Source organism: Leguminivora glycinivorella, chromosome 1 (assembly GCF_023078275.1).
Source record: "Leguminivora glycinivorella isolate SPB_JAAS2020 chromosome 1, LegGlyc_1.1, whole genome shotgun sequence".
Taxonomy (NCBI): Eukaryota; Metazoa; Arthropoda; class Insecta; order Lepidoptera; family Tortricidae; genus Leguminivora; species Leguminivora glycinivorella.
In genome coordinates, this window is record NC_062971.1 from 12,787,852 (window position 1) to 12,815,615 (window position 27,764).

The 27,764-nt window shown below is 36.7% G+C and overlaps 1 protein-coding gene across 1 annotated transcript; it reads left to right on the forward strand.

The window, feature by feature from the left end:
• The first annotated feature begins 280 nt into the window (after window positions 1–280).
• LOC125230155 (putative glutathione-specific gamma-glutamylcyclotransferase 2) lies at window positions 281–25,128 on the forward strand. The gene is made up of 3 exons (XM_048135201.1): window positions 281–772; window positions 13,184–13,219; window positions 23,825–25,128. The coding sequence occupies exons 1-3, from the start codon at window positions 533–535 to the stop codon at window positions 24,353–24,355; spliced, it is 807 nt and encodes a 268-aa protein (XP_047991158.1). The 5' UTR covers window positions 281–532; the 3' UTR covers window positions 24,356–25,128.
• The last annotated feature ends 2,636 nt before the right edge of the window (window positions 25,129–27,764 follow it).

Consider the following 27,764-nt stretch of genomic DNA (forward strand, 5'->3'; position numbering starts at 1 on the left):
AAAGAAAATAATGGAACGTGGATACAATTAGAGCTTCAAAAATAAAAGAAAATAAATGAGTTTGTTTTTTTTTACGTAACTATTTTCCTTTTTATTCTAATTATTTTAATAATGTGTGAATTTTACTAACAAATATACGGACAATTGTTTGCAAAAAAATATTTTGCCATTATATTGTAACATCGGCGTAAATTGAAACGTAACGTAATGTTGCCATGACTAAAATATCTGCCCTTTATTTCATGTTCCATAAAATACCAAATGTCAGTTTGCAATCGAACGTCGATATGGAAAGGCTTATATCAAATTTATACTCATAGTGCTAGTCTATTATTATTGTAGCAACGTACCCAAATTACCAACGATGAGACACAAGTAGAATAATAACGAGACATTTGTATCTGTGATAAATCCCTTCAAACACAGCTCACAATTTTATACTTTCTCCACTTAATTTGAAGTCACACGTAGTCGCGAATTTCGCAAGTTGTTTTTGCACTAGTATACTTTCGGCATAAGGGAATAGTTAACGATGGAGAACAGCAATAGAGCCAGTACTAGCAAATGCGAGAACAGTTCCAGGCATCTACTAGATCAGCCACAGTGCAACGAGGTCATAAAGCCGCGAAAGGAACCCTTTTGGGTTTTCGGCTATGGATCATTGTGCTGGAATCCAGGATTTGAATATAAGCAGAGTGTTACCGGTTACGTGAAGGGATTTTCCAGAAGGTTTTGGCAAGGGAACACCACACATCGCGGGACAGACATCAAGGTATGTGCTATCTACTTTAAGAACATTCATTACACTTGCGAATTTCAATTAACACCCCGGAAAATAACGATCATTGTCACGAACCACTTGTTTATGTACATTCCTTTTACTTCTGTTATTGAATTTATTTTGATACAATATTTGTTTAACAATGAGTGTGATCAAGGCAAACAATTAAAATATCTCTGTGTGATTTTGAAACTTAAAATTTTGGCTCAGGGATAGAGCCCAATTGGGTGGTTATAGTGGATAATTTTGAACATCTGGCCCATATTACTTTTTTTTCATACTTTATCAGCCTCCATTAACGGGAAAGAGGATGTTAGCATCTCTCAACAATTGTAATTTCCATTTTCCTTTTCTCAACATTCATAGACAAGTTTCATATTCTATTTTTTTGTTTTAAAGCCATAGAATTTTTGGCAAGGTGAACGAAACATTGTTTAGATTCTATTAATATGTTTATCCTACTTTTAGTAGCAAGTGTAACTAATAATAATAATAAGAAAGAGTTGCTGATTGTTACAAATACATGTAACCTTATAGAATATCAAACATTAATCTTAGCGGTAGCCATTGGATGATTATTATTTCATAAGATTTAGCATAGAATGACCATGTGATCCACAAAAGCAGCACCAGCACCTAGCAAATAAGCATATAATTTTGGTAGTTTGCAAGATTAAGCTTTGGGTCTTATTGATATATATAGAGCACCTTTTATATCATTATGACATCATCAATTGTCCATGCCATTTAATACTCTTCAAATAAAAAAAATACCATAAAGGTTCCTTATGTACGTCTTTGGTATGGTATCCTAAAATAATTTGTACATGCTTACAATAAAACAAAATGCCATAGTCCAGTGTTAAGTTATCATATTATCAGTATTTGCCAATTGATTAAGTACCATGGTGTGTTCAAAAGATCAATAGGTCACTGTAATTGATAGCATAATTGTTGACTTTCTCAGTTTAATCCAATTACAAATAAATAGATCAACTGAAATTATGTCTGGGTTGAGTTTCCAGATGCATTGTGATGTTTTTGAAGCAAATTCCAAAATTATTTCTACTTTTGTGTGTACTACCCATCAAAAGTAAAAAACAATGTTTTATATTTAATAATTTTTGTCTGATCTATCAGTTAACCACCATCCACTCAATTTTTTTTTTAATTTTGTGATAATTGAAGCCTATAAAGTTTTATTGCCCATTTAGATGGTACGAGTACTCGCATATGAGTTTTATTACATTGCGGTATTTGATGGTTGTGCAAAATTGTATGTATTCAACAGCCTGCAATGTGACTAAAATCGCATGCGAGTTCGCACGCCGTCTAAGTCAGGCCTTAGTCATAGGTTTATATTAATTTGAAGTTTATAAGTTTATTTAGTGACATTTACTCTACTTAAATCTGTCACCAAACATAATGGGTATCTCATTCATTATTTTACATACATACTTACATATAATCACGCCTGTATCCCATAAAGAGGTAGGTAGAGCACATGAACTACTAAGTTTCAGTGCCACTCTTGGCAAAAAGGGGTTGAAAGAAATCCAAATTGTGACATTGTAGTGACAGGTTGCCAGCCTCTCGCCTACACCACAATTTAACCCATATCTCACAGTCGACTTTTACGACACCTACGGGAAGAAAGGGGTGGTGAAATTCTTAACCTGTCACCACCTTCATTATTTTAACATTTTATAATAATACCAACAAGGTACCTGACCTACTAGGTTTAAAAACGGTCAAAATTAAATTTGGTAGGTATTCAATTAGCTCAAAAGACGAAGATGCCTAAAGTATTTACAAAAAAAATTATGTGACTATGTGAAACTACACAGTACTGGACAAAATTCTTCATACACCGACATATAAAATAAACTTTCTATCATAATTTCTTTACCCTTAAACTTAACATCACAGTTGTATTGGAAAACTAATTTCATGGCGTACAACATACAGACAATAACATATCAATGATCGTACAATTATTTTTTTACATGAGTATAAATATAAATATCAGTACTTTTGGCTCTGGACGAATTTGATCATACAGTAATTAAAATACGAATGAAATGCAATGTAGTAGTGTGTATGGCTGTCATCTGCTTTAGATATCGCTGATTGTCTCGGAGGAACATTTTATGTTAGAAACTGAAAGTATTTATCTAACCCAAGCTTTTTCCTGTGTGTCTACTGAAGTAGGCAAAGTGGGTATAATTCAGAATGACATTTGATATTTTCTTTATTTTTCCAAAAACTTCCTTAAATTTTGGCTTGGATTGATTACATGAGACTATGTTAGCCATTCAAGCTATTCATTCCTATTAATCATAACAAACGCATGAGATATACATACTGGTATTATCTTTCAGCCATCGCCCGTCTGAATATATATGAAAAGATGACTGAAAGAAAATACTAGTATGTCTATTTCATGCGTTCGTTGTGATTCATAGGATTAAGTAGCTTCAATGGCTGACATAGTCTCATGTTATCAATCCTAGCCAAAATTTAAGGAAGTTTTTGGAAAAACAAAGAAAATATCAAATGTTATTCTGAAATATACCCACTTTGCCTACTATTTATATTTATGTGGGTCGGGCGGACTCAAAATAAACACCAATCTTGGAATATGTTATTTTATTTCGCAAAACACAATAAATTCTCACTTTACCATAGCACGTCACAAATCGGTCTCCCCGTTACAATTTTTAAAATGCCCTGTGGCGTTTTGCTATCCCTTTCACACACACTGACATTCACCATCATTCTCTCTCTTTCGCTCACCGTTCATTCTTCAGTTCAGTCTATCGCTCAGTTATTCACTCAATACGTTCCTATCCTCGCATCCTACAGATCGGCCCTCCTACACTCTAGTCTGGCCTCAGACTATACAAACGGTTTAGCTATGTTATAGTTATACATCTTAAGCTGAGACAATAGGAACAACAGTAGCTTAAACTACAGTAGCTAATTAGATACATCTTTGAGATCAAACATATCACTAAGTTTGAATATTCAGGTAAACAAGAAATAAAATCTCAATATAGCAAAACACTTCTTAAAACAAACATCTTATGACACAATGCCATAGCATAACAAACCAAGTTTGTTATCAACATCCTTACAGAATAAGGCACAAAACAATATACTTTTTCTCATCATAATCAATCTTTAAGTTACAGTTTATACTATAAAGTTTCACAGAAATATTTTACTTTTAAGAAACATGTTACATACTATGCATTTTAAACAATAGGCATACTTTCAGAATATCATGAAACGTAGAAAAACATAGAGAACAGTGATGGAAGGCAACAACTTGATAGGTGGGGGTGCAACACACGAGTGGCGCCCTCTGTCAAAGCAATAAAAATCAAAAGCTTACCCAACTCACTCCTCACCAGGCCATGGCTTCATGTTGTCACAGGAAGTGGTGGTGTTCACTGGACCTTCAGCAGCACCATCCAGTTTCTTCACCTTATAGCGATCACGTCCCAGACTTCCTACGACTTCATATGGACCTAGGAATTTAGGTTTCAACTTCATGCCTACACCAAACTGGGTTCTCTTAATAGCGACTCTATCGCCCACAGCGTATGGTGTACTTGGCTTCCTTTTCTTATTGTAAGTCTTTCTGTTTTCTTCCTGTATCTGTAAAATCTGTTCTTTTGCCTTTTTTCTCTGTTCTTCTCTGTAAGCCATAAAACTATCTCTATTTTCTTGCTCTATTAGTTCGTAAATATCGTAGTCTTCCTTAATTTTCATTTTCGTACCAATTAGCAGCTCAAATGGAGTCGTGTTAACGCTGCGCTGGTGGGTACTGTTGATGGCTCGCTGAACTCGACTGACATGGCGGTACCAGTGTGTTGGTTCTTCGATACACAGCTTGGTCAAAATGCTGGTCAAAATCTTATGAATCCGTTCCGCTTGCCCGTTGCTCCGAGGAACTCCAGTAGTAATCTTAACATGGTTAATACCTTCATCTTTGCAGAAGTCTTCAAACTGTGAGCCAGTAAATGCGGTGCCCCGATCAGTGATGATCCTGTTTGGGTTTCCAAAGCATTGTTGAAATATCATCATCTTATCAACAGTTTCTTTGGCCGTGGTACTCTTAACTGGAAACAGCCACACGAATTTGGTAAATGCATCTACCACCGTCAAAATGTGGTTATACATCTTCTTGGTTTCTGTCATTGGACCAATATGGTCTAAGTGTAGAGTATCCAATGGCAACTCCTGTTTATCAATTGGGTGCAAGAATCCTTCTAGCTTCCCGCTCTTTCTTTCTGTCAATAAACAGGGTATGCAGGTGATTATGAACTCTTCTATCTTTCTTTCTAAATTCTTGATGAAATAATCTTTACTAATAAGTTCAATCATTTTCTTTTTGGAGAAATGGCCATTCTCGTGTGCTCTCTTTATAATCTCGGTTTCCATGGTCTTTGGTACCACGAGATGCTTCTGAATGCCTTTGTAGAGCAAACCATTTTCCAAGTAGTAGTCCTGGTATTCAGTATTATTTTTGAGAACCTCCATTATTGCTTTCAACCCATCATCATTTTCCTGTGAAGTCTTTAGTCGTTGGTGAATCGATCCAGTACATAGTGCCACATATGGGTTTCGGCTGAGTGCGTCTACATGCTGCATTTTACTTCCAGCTCGGTGCTCGATTTCAAAATCGTATTCTTGTAGCAGCAGTATCCATCTTGCCACTCTTGTCGACATCACCAAGTCTTTCTTACTTAATGTCATCTGAAATGCCTTGCAGTCTGTGACAATCTTGAAGTGCTTTCCGAACAGGTAGCAGCGAAACTTCTTAATCCCTTCTATGATTGCCAAGCCCTCAAGCTCATAGCTGGTATATTTGCTCTCAGCTGGTGTCGTCTTTCTGCTCATATAATACACAGGATGCAGCTGGGCATCTTCTCCTTTCTGTAATAATATAGCTGAGATTGCTGCCTTAGAGGCGTCTGTGTGCAGCTCCGTCTGTAATCTGGGGTCAAATATGCGAAGCACTGGCTGACTCACCAGTCTCCTCTTCAGCTCTTCAAAAGCATTTCTGCATTCTTCATTAAAATCATAAACATTTTCTCGTCTTAACAGGTCTGTTAACGGTTTTGCAATCAGTGCAAAGTCTTGAATATATTTTCTAAAATATGATGTGAGGCCTATGAATCCTTGCAACTGTTTAGTGTTAGTGGGCTGGGGAAATCTAGCTACTGCATCGGTCTTTTCAGGTGAAGGCCGCACTTGACCATCTTGAATCACATGTCCCAGGTATTCGACCTGTCGCTGAACAAGCTGTGATTTTTTCCAATTAATTTCCAGCCCATACTCCGATGCCACCCTGAGCACTTCCTCCAACCGGACAACGGCTTCCTCCTCCGTCTCTGCAGGAACAATAATGTCATCAATAAAAATCAATACCACACCTCGGGCAATTAGGTCCCTAAAGATCGCCGTTATAAACCTCGTAAATACTTTTGGACAGAGGGAAAGGCCAAAAGGTGCCCTAAGAAACTCAAACTGTCCCGTCATTGTAACAAATGAGGTAAATTTCACCGAGTCCTCATCCACAGGTAAATGAAAATACCCATTTTTCAGATCAAGCGTGCTGAAAACTCTTGCATTGACCAGCTTGTCAATATGATCCTCTATTACTGGCATTGGATATTCATCTTTAATGATCTTTTGATTAAGCCGTCTGTAATCAATGCATACCCTAATGCTACCGTCTTTCTTTTTTACAAGAACTAAAGGACTAGCATACTCTGAGTAGCTTACCCTCACCACGCCGTCTTCTAACCACTCATTCACTTGTCGCTCAACCTCCTCCTGTTCCGCTGGAGACAGTCTTCGGGGTCGTTGTGCAACAGGAATGTCATCCTTCAAAACAATTTTTAACTTGACAGGTGCGTCCTTCGTCTTACGCGGTACGTATGACTCCACCAGGTCGTTGACTCGCTGTACTATGTCTGAACTAACTCCTGAACCTGTAACAACAGAGTCACACACCCTTATCTCACACACCCACCTATCAAGAGGTATTAACCATACATTGTTTTTCTCCATAACAAGTGTCACGCGTAACAAGAAATCCTCGCCAATAATCATACTATAAGGCATAGTATTATTAGGAACTACACGAAACTTAACGTCCTTATACCACAACTCGTCTATCTCAATATTTAGCTTCAACAGTCCATAACACCCGATTGTGTTCTCTCCTAGTCCCGTTAAAGAATCATCGTCACTTTTGAGATACTCCGGCGCACCTAAATAGTTATAACAGTCAAGTCTCATTAAACTCACTTCGCATCCAGAGTCTACCAACGCCATAACATCTTTTCCAAACACTTTGACACATTTCACAGGCTTTTTCTGAGGTATAACTGTATTCGGTAATGATAAAGTGTTTACATCGCCGGCCATGACACCTAGAAAACACTGCTTCGGATTCGACGCCATTTCGCTCGATCCGCCAATCACGTCGTCGCTAGGGTCGTGACACTCTCCCGTCGAACCGTAAAACCCACGTTTAGTTGCGCCACTAGCGCCACTAGTCCTTCCAGTGCTGCCAACTTCGCCGCCCGTTGCCAATTTCACGTCAATCTTCCCGCGCGAAGTTGAAGACGTTGAAGTACTTGCCGCCGCCGATGACATTGCCGTTTTGCATTGAGATGCAATATGCCCAAAATCTTCACATTTGAAACACTTCAAACCTCTTTCTTTGTGGGGACACTCGGCCGATGTATGATTTTTCTCTCCACAGCTGTAGCACCGCATGCCCCGTCCGTGATGCGTCTTCTCAATCTCATTCTTATCTTTATCGGTTGACCTCGAACGACTTGTAGTAGTAGTAGTCTCTTTGCTTGAACTAGCCATATTGGATTTTAACTGTTCATAAATCTTAAGTTTTTCCTTTAGATCACTGTACGTCGTAACACCATATAACATGATTTTGTTAACTTCCTGGTCCTTGATTCCGTCAATAATGTATTTTATAGCGACATAGTCAGGCATTTTGCCTCTCTTACCTAGCTCTTTCATGCTAAATAAGTATTCCAAGCACGATTCATTGGCTTTTTTATGTTTGGCACTCATTAACTCATGAATAGCCTTTGAGTCGATGTTGTCTGGAAACTCCTTGAGGATGGCGGCTTTAAACTCATCCCACGTCTTCATCATCCGCTCTGCCCGGTACCAGAGTAACGCAGTACCTGCTAATGACCGTCTTGCCATTAGTAACTGCTGCAACGGCGTCCATCCGCAGAGCTCCGTGCTGTCTTCAACGTCCTGGACCCACCTAGCCGACGTGTAGGTCTTGTCCTGGCCGGTAAACTTCGGTATGAGTCCTTCCGTCAGATGTAACATACCGGAGCCAGCGCCATGCCACGAATTTTCCGAGAGCACATCGTCGTCTTGTCTCTTACGGTTTTTCCGTGGTGACATCTTCGTCTTTATAAATCGTCTTCAAGTAAATCGTCTTTAAATGTAGCGTCTTCGTCAAGGTCACGTCTTCAACTCATCATCTTCTCGTCGTAATTAGTCGTCTTCTTAATTTTGAGCCGTTCCCACATCTGACACCAAACTGTGGGTCGGGCGGACTCAAAATAAACACCAATCTTGGAATATGTTATTTTATTTCGCAAAACACAATAAATTCTCACTTTACCATAGCACGTCACAAATCGGTCTCCCCGTTACAATTTTTAAAATGCCCTGTGGCGTTTTGCTATCCCTTTCACACACACTGACATTCACCATCATTCTCTCTCTTTCGCTCACCGTTCATTCTTCAGTTCAGTCTATCGCTCAGTTATTCACTCAATACGTTCCTATCCTCGCATCCTACATTTATACCCATGTAAAACAATAATTGTACAATCATTGATATATTGTTGTCTGTATGTTGTACGCCATGAAATTAGCCAAAAGTTTTCAACACAACTGTGATGTTAAGTTTAAGGGTAGAGAAATTATGATAGAAAGTTTATTTTATTATGTCGGTGTATGAAGAATTTTGTCCAGTACTGTATATTTCTGAACAGCAGAAACTCACAATTAGATTGATGATAACCCTGAGACTAAGTAGGTATATAGAGAGCTGTGCCACCTAACAGTGTTCAACAAGTATACAAGTAATCCATTAACAGACCACTTACTGGAATTGGATCAACTGAGCGTGTAATGGAAAATTGGTCGCTTCGGGCCCACTGAGCGAAAATATTCGCGACAAGTAGAGGGTCGATGAAATCACACGGTACGGCGAACTCGAACGGTCCTACTTATCCTTTTTATTTAAGGTACCGACGGTTCACAGCTGTGCAATTTTATTAGTCAAATTTCTACCCTCTTACTTACAATTATTTCTTTCTTTTTTTTTTTACTGGCATGTCCTCATTGTGTATGTGTTTTACTTGACTCGTAAATAATAATGTCTGTTTTTTTCTTATCATATATGTATAATAATAATTTTGATCATTTAAAAAAAACAATATTTGTATCCATTGTGTGTTGTTGGCGTAAGTGCCGCCATTTAACCTAGTGTAAGTCAGGTCCCCGCAGAAAACCAGCGCTGCGGATGTCCGCGGCATTATGCTGAGTGGGGGTCCTATTTTAGCGTCTAATGTTTTTTGTTTGCATGACTTCTGTTTTATTTGTACTTTGTTGTGGCGTTAAATAAATGTTTTCTATTCTATTCTATATGCCGAATTTTACGTTTACGGCGTTTACTACCTAGTTCCAACTTAAAGAATTCGAAGTGTATGGCAGGAAGGTAAAACAATTGTAAAGAACATGTAATTTACGAAGCTTAACTAATTTATCGATATTTCATTGGTGAATCAATCCACGAAAATGTAATGCGTAACACGATTTCATTTCATGTTTTTGTTAATGATGTAAGTCTAAGTGTCAATATGTAATACTTAGGGTTAAAAAATAAAACTTATCAAGAGATAAAGGAACAAAGAAAATAATTGAAGTAGTCATTGTATTAATATAAAGCAAAAATCGTCACAAAGGCATGGCATGATAGCAACAAAAGCAAAAAACTTACTGTTTGTCAATCGCTAATTGTCTACGGAAAATGGTTTGAATGTTGTGGTTGGCAATGTATTTCGCGACGTTGGGTAACTTGACTTATGGCAAAACAACATTGCTTAAAACCAAGGAGCTGAACTGCATCTAATCCGTTAAAATTACTAGCACAACCGATTGGCACTGCCTGTGCAATTCCCGTTAAGTTTGTACATTTGGATCACGTCTCCGATTTTGATAAAAATTGGTAGGCTGATAGAGTCCGATTGATAGATAATGGAATTTCATACAAACCTTGCAGGCCAAGCAGTCTTCTTTTTTAATTTCCAAACACAGATAATTGTGACATAACATCCAGGTATTTAGCCAAAAAAAAAACTATAAGGGGCTTCTATAAGGGGCTTTATAGACGTGCCGACTGCAACTGGTACGGGCCCTAGACAATATTTGATTTTGGGTGTCTTTTCATAGAAAAAAAAAATTTTTCGTTTTTTTTTAATTTTTTGTTTTTTTATAGGCGTATACGGGGTATTAAAGGGGAACGAAAATTCGATTATTTTTGCGCTACGCCGCACCGTTTAGGAGATACAGCCATCCAAAGTTACTATTTTCAGTAGACTTTATTTATTTCATACCATGTTTGAGAAAAGCACTATACATACCTCGGCGGGAAATGGGGTTGCCCGCCTCAGACCTATCCGTCTATATGTCTTCGGCCGGCAACCCCATTTGTCCCGGCCTCTGTAGTAATGTACTATTTATACACGTCGAACTGTGGTGTCAAATCAGCGGAATGTCTTTACAGACTTCACTGTTTTTGCCATTTCTCTCTCAATTACTATGGCTACTCCGAATGCATGTCGAACGAAACCAAAACGTGCCAGTAGTTCCGAAACCGGATTTTCCAATAAGCCGCCAAGCTTTTTTTCCAAGAATCATGACCTCCAGTACTGTACAATTTATAACAATTTAATAAATACATCTGAATATTTTTCACAATTCTAAAGTGTTGTTATGTTTCGGTATCTTCTAATGTAAAAAGCGAGCAATCTTTAATAGTCATAATAAAAACAAATCATGCCACAATTATAGTCAAAACAGCTCGCGGCAATGAATCATTAAGTACGCACAGGTTGACCCAATTTGAACAATAAACTAATTTAAATACTTCTCCTTAGGTATTTGGCGTTGATAACTGGTTTTTGTTTTACTATATGAGATAACATTTACGTAGTAGGTCCGCCAGGTGTTAAATCATCATTTTGAAGACGTACAATCATTTAGATAGTTATACAAAATATTGTAAATATATAAAAGTCAGATTTGTTAGATCTGTACCCCAAAAGCATAAAATTGTTGTAGTAATTCACCGAATCGCATTTCACCTTGAATGAAAAAGATATCACTAGATTTTTTTACTTGATGCACTTTTTCGTGTAGCTTTTGACATTAGTAGAATTAAATTGTAGTATTACATTTTTTGTATAGTATGTTACCGTAGACGCATTTCGCCGTGATCGACTTTTTCGCGTAGCTTTTGACATTAGTATAATTAAATTGTAGAATTAAATTTTTTGTGTAGTATGTTACCGTAGACGCATTTCGCCGCGATCGATTAAATTATTACGTTAAATTGATACGTTAATTTACGTTTAATACGTTTTCTGTTGTGTTTTAGTTTAAGTAGTAACAAAGCAGATTTGACAAAGCAGAGTAATAAAGCAGCTTTGTGTCTTAGATCATTTGTTTTGCTTTCTTTAACGCCAAGTATCCGAAATTAAGAATTACACCCAAGTCTACAGAATCATCAATCTACTCAATCTTCATACTGTTGCGTTGAATCACGTCGCCAATACAATACACGATCGAGGTGAAATGCGACTAAAGTAATTAACGATTGAGTCATAACGCGAAAGTTAAATGCACGGTCGAGGTGAAATGCGACTAAAACTTACAGCCACTTAAAAAAAAAACTATTAAGACACAATGCGAAAATTAAATATGAGATCGAGGTGAAATGCGATTCGGTGAATTACTACAACAATTTTATGCTTTTGGGGTACAGGTCTAACAAATCCTTTTACTTGAACTGATTTTACCACAAATTTAAACATCGTTAAAAGTGTAAAAAGTTTTAGTCAAAAGAATATATTTTGACTGAGCTTATTTGTCATATAGCCGACTTTGGTCTAGATAATGTCTTATTTACTTCATCACATCACATCACCTACATCGCATTAAACTATTACCGAAGTAACATCAGACAATTTCAGTTCAACAGGAAACCGAGAAACGTGTAATGTATCGTTAATTACAAAAATGAAGACAGTGACGTGACGTTTACAAATTTTGCCGTCATACGCCGTGGCTTGCGTGGGCGACGGTCGCGCGACGGCGATGCGACGCATACGAAATCAGACCTTATCGATATGGAAGTATGAGACGCGACGGCGACGATCGCGCGACGGCAATGCGACGCATACGAAATCAAACCTTATCGATATGGAATTATGAGACGCGACGGCGACGGTCGCGCGACCGTCGCCCACGCAAGACACGGCGATAGTCTTCGGCATTCCGCCTCCATATTTGGGTTCATTGAGCTGTAGGTAATCATGCGGTGAAAGACGCCATCACCATGTCTTGAAAATTTTTACTATCGCGATCTAGTACGTTCATAATGGCATGGACCTAACAATTTATTTATGGAATCGCGAATATTGGCCGTAGAACACGGGACTACCTCATGATACCGCTGAACCGTATTAAAAACTGAAGACGGAAATACCATGAACTAATAAAAAACAGCAAAGAACTACAGTAATGTAAAGACGGTGGCGCCCTCGTTATACGCATAGCTAAAAAGTTAAAATTTACGTAAGCAGTTGGCAAGTGTGTAATATGTGTGCGTCAAGGAATAAACTAAAATAGCCGTATTCTTCAAATTCTTGTTAAAATACTTGTTTAGTTATAAATGGATGATTATGAATGTCAAGTTTGATATTCGTGATGTGTATTTTAAATTGTTTAATTAACAGCATTCCACGAACTCGTTTATAGCTAATAAAATTGACAATTTTGAATACCTAATGTATTTCTTGCTATTAATATTATATAAGAATCTGCAATGGGCTATGGAATATAATCATAAAACTTCTGTCATCTACTGTGATACAATTTAAGTTTCCAAGTATAAATGACACACGTAGTACGGCCAACCTAAAAAAATGTATGTAGGTATTATTGATTAATGGAATTCATGGATTAAATTCTAACCACTGACAAATATGTATTCCTCAAAAATATTTTCAAATTACAATTTCATACGATATTTTTTTCTTGTTACAGCCCGGTCGTGTAGCTACGCTTATAGAGGACCAGGAAGTGAGTATTATCTATATATATTCCAAATAATCGTCCACGCTAAGCGTGCCGATATTTTTAGCAGATCTATTTCAGGTTTACTACTGTACACATAAATAACTGCAAGATGGAAAGCAACTGGACTATCTGTAATGTCTTTATTTCGAAAAACTAGGTCAATCACTGACATTTCTGGCTTCTTATATGTACAGTATCTAAAGTGATCGCACTGCTGAAGCCAGGAAAGAAAGACGATGATCCCTCTAGCTATCGCCCTATATCCCTACTGAGTAATGTCTACAAACTTCTAGAAAGAGTCCTGCTGCGACGAATCGCACCACTCATTGATAACGTTATTCCAGTAGACCAAGCTGGTTTTAGATGTGGGCGCAGCTGTACAGATCAAGTCCTGGCATTAACCACTCATATAGAAACGGGATACCAAAAAGGGCTTAAATCTGGGGCAGCTTTCATCGACCTAACAGCAGCGTACGACACAGTTTGGAGAGAGGGGCTGCTCTACAAACTTTTAGTGGCAGTCCCTAACTTAGAAATTGTCCAATTTATATCAAGTATGCTTTCTCAACGGCGGTTCCGCGTTCACTTGGGGACCAAAATCAGCAACCTACGAAATCTAAATAACGGGCTGCCACAGGGTTCCGTGCTGGCTCCTACCTTGTTTAATCTATATATCCATGACCTGCCCCCTACCCTGGCACGTAAATTCATATACGCTGATGACTTTTGCCTCATTTCTCAGCATAAAGACTTTAGCAACCTGGAACGAACATTAACAGGTGACATGGATACACTAGCAAGGTATTTCAAAGTTTGGCGACTCACACCCAGTACAGGAAAGACCGAAATATCCTGCTTCCACCTAAATAACCAACTGGCTAACCGCGAGCTTAGAGTGTCCCTAAACGGGTCGAACCTGAGACATAATTTTACACCTAAATACCTCGGGGTTATCCTTGACCGATCCTTGACCTTCAAAGAGCATCTCGTAAGTACTGGTCGTAAATTACAAACGCGCAACAATATCATACATAAACTAACTGGAACATCCTGGGGAGCAAATGCCAGCACATTGCGTACATCTGCCCTATCATTGGTGTATTCCTCAGCCGAGTATTGCGCGCCAGTCTGGTTGGGCAGTGTTCACACCAGCAAAGTTGATATGGAGCTGAATAAAACTATGCGTCTTATATCCGGCCCGGCACACTGCGGTCTACCCCTTGTCACTGGCTCCCAGTTCTTTGCGGGATCTTGCCACCTGATCTACGAAGGAAAGACGCGCTGATGAAGGAGTCGACAAAAATCAGGAATAATCCAAACCTTCCAATTCACGACGAGTTCATACACCCGATAAAAACTCACCTGAAGTCGAGAAATCCTCCCTATAGTATCGCGTCAACTCTCACTCAAGAAGACTACAAACTACAACGCTATGCGGGTGTGGACGCAACAATGGTCTACTGAGATGGATGGAAAGTTTGTTTCGGAAATTTCTCCACAGAATAAAATGGAAGGGATGGAACTACCGAGGCGCACATGGTGTAATTTAAATAGAATACGAACTGGCCACGGTCGCTGCGCCTTATATAGATATCGTTGTGGCTGGGTGGACTCTCCTGCCTGTCACTGTGGTGCCGAGGAACAAAGTATACAACACATTCTCCTAGAGTGCCCATCTACTCGATACACTGGAGGCCCCCCGGAAGACCTGATAGAACTTAAAGACGAAGCTATAAAGTGGATTAATTCTCTGGAGTTAGATTTATGAATTCTCTGTATTTGAATATTTATTGCCATACGATTAAATAAATAAATCAATATGTACAGTAGACCTTTGAAGTAGTATTCTAATCACATAATTGTAAATCATAATATATTATGATTTCTTATTGTAGAATACATTAAACCAAGTAAATTTAAATAACTTGTTCATGAGTAGACATTTTACAGTAGACCAGTTTAAAGTTAGTAACACTAACTGTTACTTATGTTATGAATGTTTATTGTGCCCCTGACAACAAGTTATCTTTTCACCTGGCTGGGCGACACAGGTTACATGATTTAGATTTTAATCTGAAAAAGGCATGATAAAACACTTAAATATTATCTAGTTTTAATAATAATAATATCAGCACGCGCTATGTTAATGCTACATCATATGTTATCATTATCAAACTTCTAGTACTGATTTATTTTATACTAGCTTTTTCCGGCGGCTTCGCTCGCGTTATAAAGAGACAAAAAGTAGCCTATGTCACTCTCCATCCCTTCAACTATCTCCACTTAAAAAGTCACGTCGATTCGTCGGTCCGTTTTGCCGTGAAAGACGGACAAACAAACAGACACACACACTTTCCCATTTATAATATTAGTATGGATGGTCTGTCTGTCGTAGGGAAATGGCCAAAACAGAGGTTTTATCAAATCTCTAAGGGATATGATCAAATCACGCAGGATGTCAAAATGGCGAATCCATTTCATCATTTCTCTAGAAAATTTCAGTCCTTTGACTAAATCCCTGACTATGTTTAGTGAAATCACAAAATCGGCCAATAGACATGCCACGTTTTGTCATTTCACTAGATTTTTTAGCGATTTGATAAAATCCCTGAACCATAACAGTAAATTGATGAAACGAGCTTATAAAGTCAACTTGTTTTATCATTTCGTGACGAAACCTGTTCAGAGATTTGATCAAATCGCCATATTAATTATATGTATACCATATTTCAGTTGAGACTTTATCATTTCCCCAAAGTTTAGCGAAATGTTAAAAGAAATTGTCTTTTTGAGTTCGTTTCGTCAACTTACTGTCGTGGTTCAGGGATTTTATCAAATCCCTGAACAAATCTAGTGAAATGACGAAACGTGGCTTGTCTATTGGCCGATTTTGTGATTTCACTAAACAGAGTCAGGGAAATAGTCAAATGACTGAAATTTTCTAGAGAAATGATGAAATGGATTCGCCATTTTGGCATCTTGCGTGATTTGATCATATCCCTTAAAGATTTGATGAAACCTCTGTTTTGGCCATTTCCCTGCGACATGTCTACATATTTGAACATGTTCCTTTAAGTATTGTTCATTCTTCTATCTAATTGCTGCAATACAATACCGCAAGTATTAGTGTCATCAAAGTTTCGGTTTCGGCAGAATTCAAAACGGCAGCAAAAACTAAATCTAATTTTTCAGTCTATTTTCGAGCTGTACAGTCGAGTCATAAATATATTTTTCACCACACCAACGGGTAAAGGCTTACTTTGCTATTCGAAAACAGATAGCAAAATTGCATTTTATCCACATGAGTGCAAAGTAATGTTTAAGTAATGTTTGTATATTAAATAATTTAATTAGAATAAGTTTTTAAAAATGTATTTGCTCACTGTATGGAATTTGGTCTGAAATAAAGTTTTTTTTTTTTTTTAATTACATACAAATTTTAACTTGATGCCTTAAGCTAGCTGATAGAATTTATCTATAAATGATGATTTAGAATCATAAATATTGAATAAATCGATGGATTTGATTTATATGATTGGATATTATTTGTTTGATGTTTTATCGTCAGTATTTTGTTCGTGTTGGTGTGGTGAAAAATGTTGTGTTTCACTCGGGGGCAAAGTTTGTTTAACCTTCGCAACGCTCAAGATTCCAATTTTTGAGATTCAAGATTCAATATTGGCACGTGCGGTTAAACAACTACTTTGCCCCCTTGTAAAACCAATAACTAATGTACATTTCTTCACCTTAACTCGTTGCAATAAGGTGAAAAAATGTACACATATTTATGAACTCGTCTGTACGAACCACAAGGCAAAACAGAATATTTGTTCCAAATAACTACGTATTAAACAACAAATAACAAAAATTTAGTTACAGTCATAATAGCGAATCGACGATAATAATATAATATTTTTTATTATGAATATGTTTTTGAATAATTGAGATTATGCGTAAAAGATCTTATCAACATTGAGGTCGTAAATATTTTTTTACTAATTCGTCGCAGCTATGAATATGTAAGATTCTTCGTTCTTATTCGCTAAAACTACTAAATAAAACGTTATACATATTTAAACGATTGTTTTATCATTATATGTGGGTGTGTTTAGTAAAACGCCCCACTTTGTCGGTTACCATTAAGACGAGATTTACTTGTATCGTTATATAAATAAACTGACAAAGCGGCTTTACAGCAATCGACAAAGTGGGACGTTTTCCTGTGCACACTCACATATTATGTTATTTTTTATGTATCTAGTTACCAGGTAACGTGATAAGTGATAACCTTTAGTATATTATTTACTAGCGGCTCGCTGACTTGATTAGCAAATATAGTCATATTTCAACCAATTCAAACAAAATCTCAACAAATTATATACTAAAAACCTTCCTCAAGAATCACTTTATTCATTGGTGTATGATCCGTTCAGTAGTTTTTCAATTTATCGCGAACACACATACACACACAGACAGACGCGGCGCGGCGGGCGACTTTGTCTTGTATCACTTGTATGGTGTAGAGATTATTTTGCACATGATTAGTCAGAATCAGTAACAGCGCACTTGGATGGTTCATAATAAAATAAATTACTAGGTTCAATCTCCGCCATGGTTGTATTGTATGCCTAGGAGGTAGACAATGTACTTAAAGTAGAATGGTACTTTCTTCACTTTCACTATCTTTGTTTCGATGATTGCGTCCTTAATTCGCATATCCGCTACCTGTAATCTCTTAGAGGTCAATAATAATTACGGATGATTTATTAATCATTGAGTCTTTTTTAGTTCCCGACTTTGTCTTTGGTGGTCGCCGCCTCGTTTAAGAATATTAAGACTCAATTCTGTGACCCAATTGTTACTAATCTTTTTCCTATTAGTTCATGGTCTAAAAATACTATACGAAGATTACTTCTACATATATCATCCATATTGTTTGGCGTTACCGAATTGGACCATAGAAAAGAAAAAACAATGTTTTCGCATCAATAAGTGGTTTCTTCTACTGCCCATCTTCTAATCATAACACGATACCAAAAACCGTAAACAGAAACCTTTAACGATTGACTGAAAACACTGATCATGTGCACAACCATAACAAAAATATGTCTATTTTTATCACCACGATAATATGATGGGGAAAATGAGCACAACTAACAGATACGGGTAATCCAGTCTAGACGATAAAATGTTAGGTATTTTTATGTCAGAAACATGCGATTTCATGGTGTTATTGATTTTATCTCGAATGTCCTCGATCTTTGCCTCAACAATATAACGGACACTATGCCGAATATAGCATTAGTAATAAATATAATAATATGTGCTCGTGATACTGTACTTATATTAAATGAGTTATCAAAATAAGGCAACGAATAAATAAATAAATTAAGATGTTAAATTTTTGACAGATCCTTTTGACTTTGATCTAGTTCCGTATTATTTATAATTTAGTTCATAAATATTTTGAAACCTGTACCTGTTGTTTATTACTGAGGTTTTAATAACGCAAAGGATCTTATATTTACAAAGCCATACAAATGTAACCCCCCAAATAATTAAATTTATCAATTTCAAGTCGTAATTCCGAAAACCTTTCAGTAGGTACTTATATGTCGTCGAAGGAAAATATAAAATTAAACCTGTTAATTAACATAGCGTTTAATTTATTGCTCTATTGTAGAAAAATAAAATAAGCAGTATTTAAGTGTCCTTGAACGTTACTCGTGCTCACATTTTACACGATACCGTTTAATTCCGTAGACATTGCGCATGAAGGGTATGAAAAGCATGTGCCAATAGTAATCGGATTTCCATAGAACTGCGCTTTCTGAGTGTGACGCATCGGCGACACGTGTTGGGCTTGTATTTATAAACTCGTGTTTAATGTTTACAGTAAACAAATACTCTACGTAATATGTATTAGTTAGCAGGTAAAGGTAATACTATACTCACTTCATCGCTACAGGTGTATTCGCGTTACAGGCGAGCTTGCTCTTTCTATAAAGTAGGAAACGTTTTTTTGGCAATATGTTATTATGTAGTTCAATGACATCCACAAATAATTAAATTTATGTATTTTTCTGCCACTGGTTTACGTGGGTTACACAATTTGGTTTGGTTTAATTTGGTGTGAGCTCAATTTAATAAGTATAATTATCTACCTCGACAGTCAGTAATTACGATTACATAAAACTGGAAACCAGCCTGCGTGGGTTGATAACTTAAGCAGTTGATTAAAAACAAACATTATATTTTTCGGGCCTCAAATTCTCCAAACTTAAGTACCTAACCTTTTTCTTATTCTTAAAAATCGTTGCAGCGGTTTGAACTAGTTGTTTGAACAGACTGGCAGACAGAGTTACTTTCAGATAAATCCTAGTAGGATGAACTCGATTTATTTGAAGGAGTCTAGGCTAGTGAACTAGTCAGATAGTTATACCGAGTTAGGTCTAAAGATGGATCGTTATTTCGCATAAAGAAATTTAGTTATTGGCGCTCAAATAGCATCCGGCAATTTTCAATTCGTTAAACTCGCCACTTTGTCTCATTGTCTGCCTCGTGATTTTGATTTCTAGTATTTATAGTACCTACAGTGTCTCCGACCAGTTAGTCGTAGTTCAGATCTATATGAAACTGACTTCGCAGAATCATTTTATGAGGATATTGATCGCAGGCCGCAGCACGGGATGCTGAATTGACCACTCCAACATCCTATCGGAAAAATAACCTCGTTTCGTAACAGCAGTCTAATTTCATTTATCTAACAAAATTTACTATCTAGATCTAACTCCATAAATGAAGCCGCGCTAGATGTATGAACTCTTACGCGAGAAGACGTAAGAATGAAATAAGTACTTATTGATTTGATTGTATGTCATATTTTTGCAACATGTTAGTAATTTCTCAATTATCTCCATTATGAGTTTATCAACTGTATTGAACCGGTATCATCTAGCTGGAACCAACTACCAACCGATATCCTAAGTGAGTGACTTGGTATCAATTCTTTACAACATTACTTACGTCAATCGAGTTATTATTTGTTTTGACTTCCTTGAATTCTTTAATCTTGTAATCCTCACTATACATAATTATTGTTTTATAAATATCCATCTGTGCAAGTGCCAGTTCATGTTTCAATAGAAAGTAGATCCAAGCAAAGATTATAATATTTATAATATAAAAACTAACCTTCCATTCCTACATCAAATCTATAACAAACATTACCTATAGCTAATTATATTGTACTGTAACTGTATTTTCTTTATTAATTATAGTTATTGACTTTTTTATATCACTCTTTATTTTTAATTAAGTACGTAAGTATTCGGTAATTGTACATAAAATGTAATAAAACCGTGTCCCCGTTAAGCCTGGATGATATCACTATTATGGCATGAATAAGATAATGAAACGTACCAAATTGTAAAACAAAACGTAATTATTAAATGATCTCTGGGTCATTTATGTTATTGTTATAAAACAATGGGGGTACATATGGCACAGTAGATATTGTTACATTACTTATTGATTGTTCTTAGATAATAACTTCCTTTGGGTAATTGATACATGAATTAATTACGTAATTTAGTATTCTACGAGAGTACTCTTATATTTATATTTAACTACCTACCGTCATGTAGAGAAGCTTACAGCTGCAATGTCGGTTTTGCTATCAGACATTCTGTCAAGCCGTCTTAAAAGTCTATCTATCAACATGATATATATCTTGAAACAAAGTTCTATTTTAGACATTATCCTTTATCAGTCGTATCGGAGGAGATACTGTCTTTCAAAACTTGACTAATGCCGATTGCCTTTTGGTTCTTTGTCCTTCGTAACTTCCTATTTATCTACATATATTATCAGTACAAATAATGTATTCATAGTATTCCATAGATACGGTTTATGTCATTTACACTGACGGTGTCTGGCTGTTTGATTTATCATATAAAGCTAATTCGCCACTTGTGTCATTCACGTGGCGTCATGGAAATATTATTTACGCATAATCTTATCTTAATAAGCTGAACATGTCAACAGATCATTCAACTAACATGTGATTGATCCCTCGGAGATTATTGCGCGACAGATTATCATATAAAAGTGTTAAGTAACAGACTATTTCCATTTGCTTTTACTTCGCATTCGCCGACGCCGCGTTGTCAAGAAATGGAATACACATATACTCGTATATAAAGAACGCACAGACGCCATCAAATATATCTAAGGTGATAAGATACTCACAAATATATTTGTAGGCGTCTCCTATTGCCAAGACGACGGTAGAACTTTTCCTCAGATATTGTTTTGCCACACTAATTAATCCGACACCCGATGTATCTGATCTTCTGACAACTATCGGTACCGATTTGATTAATGAAACACTATCTCTCTGTTTCCTGCTTTGTTGTAAGTGTAAAATTACATCTTTCTCTCCGGAATTGCAAACGGGAAAACTGGTGATGCCAGTATGACCTCCTCCTTATCAACGTTATCAGAACAAAAGATTCTGGGTCCTGATCTTTGTTCAGTTCACAACATATCAAACTATTCACAACATACTCAAACGCCTGGTCATATTGTGTTACCAACAGAGAATTCTTCAAGATTTTGAAGCATAAATCTCGTTTATTACTTTGCCACTTTAGTGGACAAAATGAAACTTTCTCAGCAGTTTTTGAATACTAACAAGAACTTTGCAAGCTGGTAGTATGAAAAAAAATACACGGATAATACAGCCTGGAAAAAAGAGTAGAAAATAATAGAGGCAGCACCGTCTATGTATGTATACCGTTACCGTTGTGCATGTGGCAACTATTCTGATCTGACGCTTTTCTATGAGAACAGTTAAGTGTTGCTGTGATAAAAAAAACACCGTTTCTACTCTTTTTTGGCAAGCTCTAGGTCACTTTATTCACTGACATAGTCAATAGGGTAGGCAAGACACGACCGATGGCCCCTGATTTGTCATATGCATGCAATTTGCACCACTATGCATTGGTGCTTCCACACGTGAGTCGCGTGACACTTATTTGTTTGTAACGTGACTAACTTATTTAGATACTACCACGTGGCAAATTAATCTGATACTTGCAACTAAGTTGCAAAGTCCTTGATATCTGTAAGTGTCATTTAATGCAAGTCGTTTAATAGAAAAGTCAACTAAGTGGCAAAGTCTGTTTGTCACTGGTAGATGTACAGTCACCATCAGATATATCTGAGCGGCCGGGGCGTGCAAAAATATCTGAACACGCCTTATTGCCTTGACAATAGAAGTGTGTTCAGATATTTGTGAGCACCTTGACCGCTCCGATATTTCTGATGGCGACTGTACAGTACAGATAAGAGCACGCATAGTTATTATGGTTCTGAATAACCTAAATGAAACTTATTTGAGGACATTAAACCTTATTTTTTGGAAAGTTCTCATTCTTGAATTGAATAGGCAATTTCAGTTGTAAATTAGCCGGCAGTTCAAGATATCGCTTTAATATTTTCTTAATTTCAAGAGGGAGACAATCATACCGACTGTATGTTTTTTTGAACTTTACACTTATCTTTATCTACACTTTAATCACCTTGTTTTCTTGTCATATACGTAAACTTCGTCGTCGTCTAAGAAATGTAAACAATATCATTTTTTAAATATATATTTACATATTATAGTTAACGATAAGTTTTATCTTTATATCAAGTGAACATTTAGGAAGCCCCATCTATTACTTCATACCAAAGTATGTATCGATACATATTATTAACATTTGAATAAACACGACTGTTTTTACAGTTGATGCCATTTCGCGAATACTATTATCATGCGCACGCGCGTATTACGAGGCCTGAATTAAGGTCACTCACATTTTTCATGATATAAATTGTAAATTTATTTCCGTAGTCATTCGCATTTCGCATATCTCCTAGTGAATTAGGTTAAGTCAAGTCTGTTCTTGCGCGTAGTATTTTGTTGTTTCCAAACTTAGATTTCAATGGGAACTATTAAAATGTTCAAGCGATATTTCGAAGTTCTGAAATATGCGCAGAGTTCTTTTCACAGCCACAATAAAAATAATAATTGTTATTTGTATGACCGTTAGGACCGTAAGCGTCCTTAAAATTCAAACCTGATAGTAAGTCGTCATTATCCTATTGTTGTTGGAAATATTTATCTGAGGAAGTTGAGAACTACAAAGCGAAGCAAACGTTTACAAACAAAATCAGTTTAAGCCGTTAATACAAATGACTAACTTGATCAAATTACCCAAACAATTTGTCATGGTCTATCAAGCTCTATTCAATTGCACCGACCTGAATGCCGTTTCTAGAAAATGTTTCTACGTACTAGTAATTGACTCGTAACTCCAGGAATCAATATCATTGAGAATAAGATTAGTTTATTTAAAAGAAAAACCTTGCTTTGTCAACATTGGTAATATCCAGCGGTTGCACACTTTTAGGCTGTGTCTGTCACGTGTGCAACCTGATTTTTTTATAAGGACTTAGTAACATAAAATAAGTAGATATTTATTAGATTTATTGCAAATGTATCAAAGCTCTCGTAAATGTGTGATTTACGAATTAACATGATCTTTTCTTTGATTTCAGGGTATCACCTGGGGCAAAGCATTCCTAGTTGCCGCCGATAACAAGGCTGCCCTACCCTACCTCAGCACAAGAGAGTGCCAGCTCGGAGGCTACCGGACGTACACCGTCAATTTCCACCCTCGGCCGTCTTTCCTTCCCTCGAGCTTCACAAGCGAGAAAAAGGACGCAGTTCTATATATCGCAGTCCCAGAAAACCGGCACTGGCTTGGCGCCGCTCCTTTACCGGACATCGCGAAACAAATTCTCGAATGTTCCGGATCATCCGGCTCTAATGCCGAATACCTTTTGAGGCTAGCTGACTTCATGAGGGATGAGATACCTGAAGCTTTAGACGACCATCTATTTTCATTAGAGAGACTTGTAAGAAAGTTTGCTGCCGACATGAAGATTTGCTTAAGAACCCTGATGGGAGGTGACCAGGTTGTGGAAAATGTCGAGGTATCGGAAGAGAAAGAAGCGACGGCGGTTGTCCCCAGCTACCAGTTTGCTTCGAGAATTCCCGAGAAGAAGTTGCGTTGCGTGAACATGTGATGAGTGCTCGAGTGTGTGGTAATTAGGTATGTTGCTTTAAGCTCAAACAAGTATGATGATATGGAATGAATGAGGTGCTAATGCCAAACATATGTGCGATTTTGCTTAGAAAATGTATGACATGTATAAACGATGACGAATGATACACTCTATTTTTAATAAATCTTCCGTATTTGTATGTGATATTCATGACTTTTGTAAAGTATATTATGTTTCTCAGGAACGTTCCGTGACAGCTAGCAAAACATGTCATTGTTATACAATTACAATAGCCAATTTCATAAATATTTAAACCTTTGACCATCCGTACGGCAATGCCGGTAATGTTCTGTTCCCAAAACACTGAATGAATACAATGTTGTTAGGTTTAAGTTAGACTACAAATCAACTAAAACTGACCAAAAATAGTAAATTGACAAGTATTACATTATGAATCTAGATTAAGTTAAGTTTATATTCATATATTGTGATTATTTTAAAAAGTGATGATGCTAATTTGCTTTATGAAGTTATGTTTGGTTTATAATGTTTGTTATATCTGTCATTAAAGAAACTATTTAATTGATGTATAAGATTTACTGCGCTAGAATTTTATAATTTGTGATTTAAGAACAAAATGCCCTAAAAGGGCTGTATTTGTAGTCGTGTAATTTTTGAACTAGTATTTTGGATGTTCGCAATGTTCACTAGCATAATTTTGATATGAACAATTTGTATGACAATGTAAGGCAACGCCATAATTACAACGACAAAAATAAATTTATTAAAATAATGATGGCAAGTTTTATTTCTAATGAAAAAACATGAGATACAAACAAATGAGTGGTTGTCATGCTAATGATTATCTGTGGCCACTTTGGTACAGTAAACGGCCATAAAAAATGCACATCGGTCTTTGGAAAGAGACTTAACGTCACATAAGCAAGAAAAAGACAACTCTATAGGAACTGAAAAACCTGTGTTTTCTTTATGGCCGTTTACTGTAGGTACCTCTAGTCTAGTGTAAAGCTTATTCAAAGACAACGTCACGTAAATGTTTCAGTAAGCCTCATGTTGTATGGGATGTTACACAGCGCCAGCGTGCCAAGCGGGGTGTTTTAGAAACAGTGTATCGCAACGCTCAAAGATTACACTTGAACCACTTGCTACTCTCGTGGTTCAATAAAACTACAACTTTGCATACTTGTAAAACAAATATTAGAAGTAGATATAATACGGGACAGGCAAGCCTATACAAAAAAGCGTACCTACCCTGAAATGTATAAGCCTTTTAGGCTTAAAACTAGATTAGCAAATCTCGATTTCTCGTTTTGAAAGGGATAAATATCATGATATCACGTCAATACACATTTTGAAAAAATAAATTTGTAGGCATCATCAGTGTAGTTATGATAGTATTTAATAGGTGGCGCTAAAAAATGAGGCACGATTCTTAGGATGGAGACTGTAAATCCTATATAAATTATCCTTGAGGTAGAGACTGTTTCGATCCGGATTTACCTAATGGGCATTTTTATCTGATGCTATTTAACATCTCCTAATAGTTTCTAAGCTCCTTCCTTATTCTGATCGGGATAAACCCGGAGACCAAAAGGACATTTTTGTCACAGCCGCCACCGCATTCAGACATATTCGATAATGTGTCCCGAATGGAGATAGGTAGCTATGAGGTCCTGCCCTCCGAAGAACGTTTACACATTAACTGAGCATTTTCTAGTACGGGCGATTTTCCGCAACTCGACATCTTGCGCCTATTTTGCGTGATAATAATGGGGGGTTTGCTAGACCTGCCATCCCAACTCCTCGAGAAATCCTACCAGATCCTTAATGTTGAGTTGGACCTCGGGGAGGTCTCTCGGAGATCCGAGATATTTTGCCCTGTATGGAGCCACCTGGCTGCACTCCAGCACCACGTGAGCAGCTGTTTCCTCTGTCACCATCAGAGATCGGACAGTTGGGCGTCATTTGTATGACGTTTTCGGAATAATGAACCTTATGTTGTTAGAATGACGCCCATCAGTTGTCCGATCTCTGGTCACCATGCACCCTCGACTCGGACTGTCCGTACCACCTGTTATGAAAAGATGTAATACTCCATGACCTGTTATGACACTGGTTACCGTTCTCAGACGGACCTTCCCTAGTTGAAAAGGCGTTCTTGAGTGAACTGAGCCTTTAAAATATTACCTATCAGATAGATATCCTACATGCTATCGGCCCTATAACCTTGTACTTTTAGCTGTTGAAAAAAGTGTAAACAAACCGGAGCCGTCAAATTTGACAGATCCAGGGGTAGTGAACCTTTTAAGGCCAGATCGAAGAACAAAATTTGTAGGTGGCAACTTGGTACTTTTTATTCATGGCGAGCCAATTTTAATGATTATAAACGCATAAATGGTAAGTAAGGTGAGAGTAAAAATGCGATTCCTTGTATTTTTAGGTATTTAAAAAACTGTGAACAAACCGTCAAATAATTGTTTATCAGGTAACGTTTGGTTCCTGTTAAAATTTTCGTATTTAAAAATAAATGCGCTCACTCCACCCGTTCCATTCCAAAAACATATACCTACTTTCGCTTAATTCTACCAAATACACAATTACACATGTACAATTAGACAAGACGAGTGTAAGTACAAGTTTATAATGGGTCGGCAAACGCACATTGCTAATGTGAAACCAGAAAACTGGAGAAGATGCGAAGAACATGTCATCAAGGAAGAGAAGAAAATGAAAGAGTTAGACAACAAGATTGACGATTTGACCGACAGAATAATAATAAATGTGACAGAATCATCTTCGTCTTCATCCTCATCGCCGTCATCGTCCTCACCAGAATAAAATAACGTTTTATTTAAAAATATACATATGTTTTCACCATTAAACACATAGAATAGAACGACATATTTTTTTTTCATATTTGTTATTAATTTAAGGACAGATAATCTTAATTTTATTTCTATTGCTTTATTTCTCTGTCTTTGATCAAAATTTAGTGTGGTACCTATAAATATTACTGAATCAACTAAACTACCATCTACTAAATATAACAATCATCATCTCATACGGAGAAACGGAAGCTCGAAAACACAAATATCAAATTTGGAACAGATGATGATGATGATGATAGCAAGCAATGGAAAATGTCAGATAGAATTAAAAATCGTGTTAATCCCAGATTAAAATGCAACCATGCGTTTTAAACCTCTGCAAAATTGGGTACTTTTTGGTTGATGATTCCCTGAAGAAAATAATAATATAAATTAAATGTAACGACGATATGCTTGTATTCATGAAGGTGTATTGTGTTTCGTCAAATTAAACGAAATTACATGTTAGTGGAATGAAATGGAAAATAGTAGTGAACTCAATTTATTTTTAAATAGAGAAAAAAAATCAGTAACCAAACGTT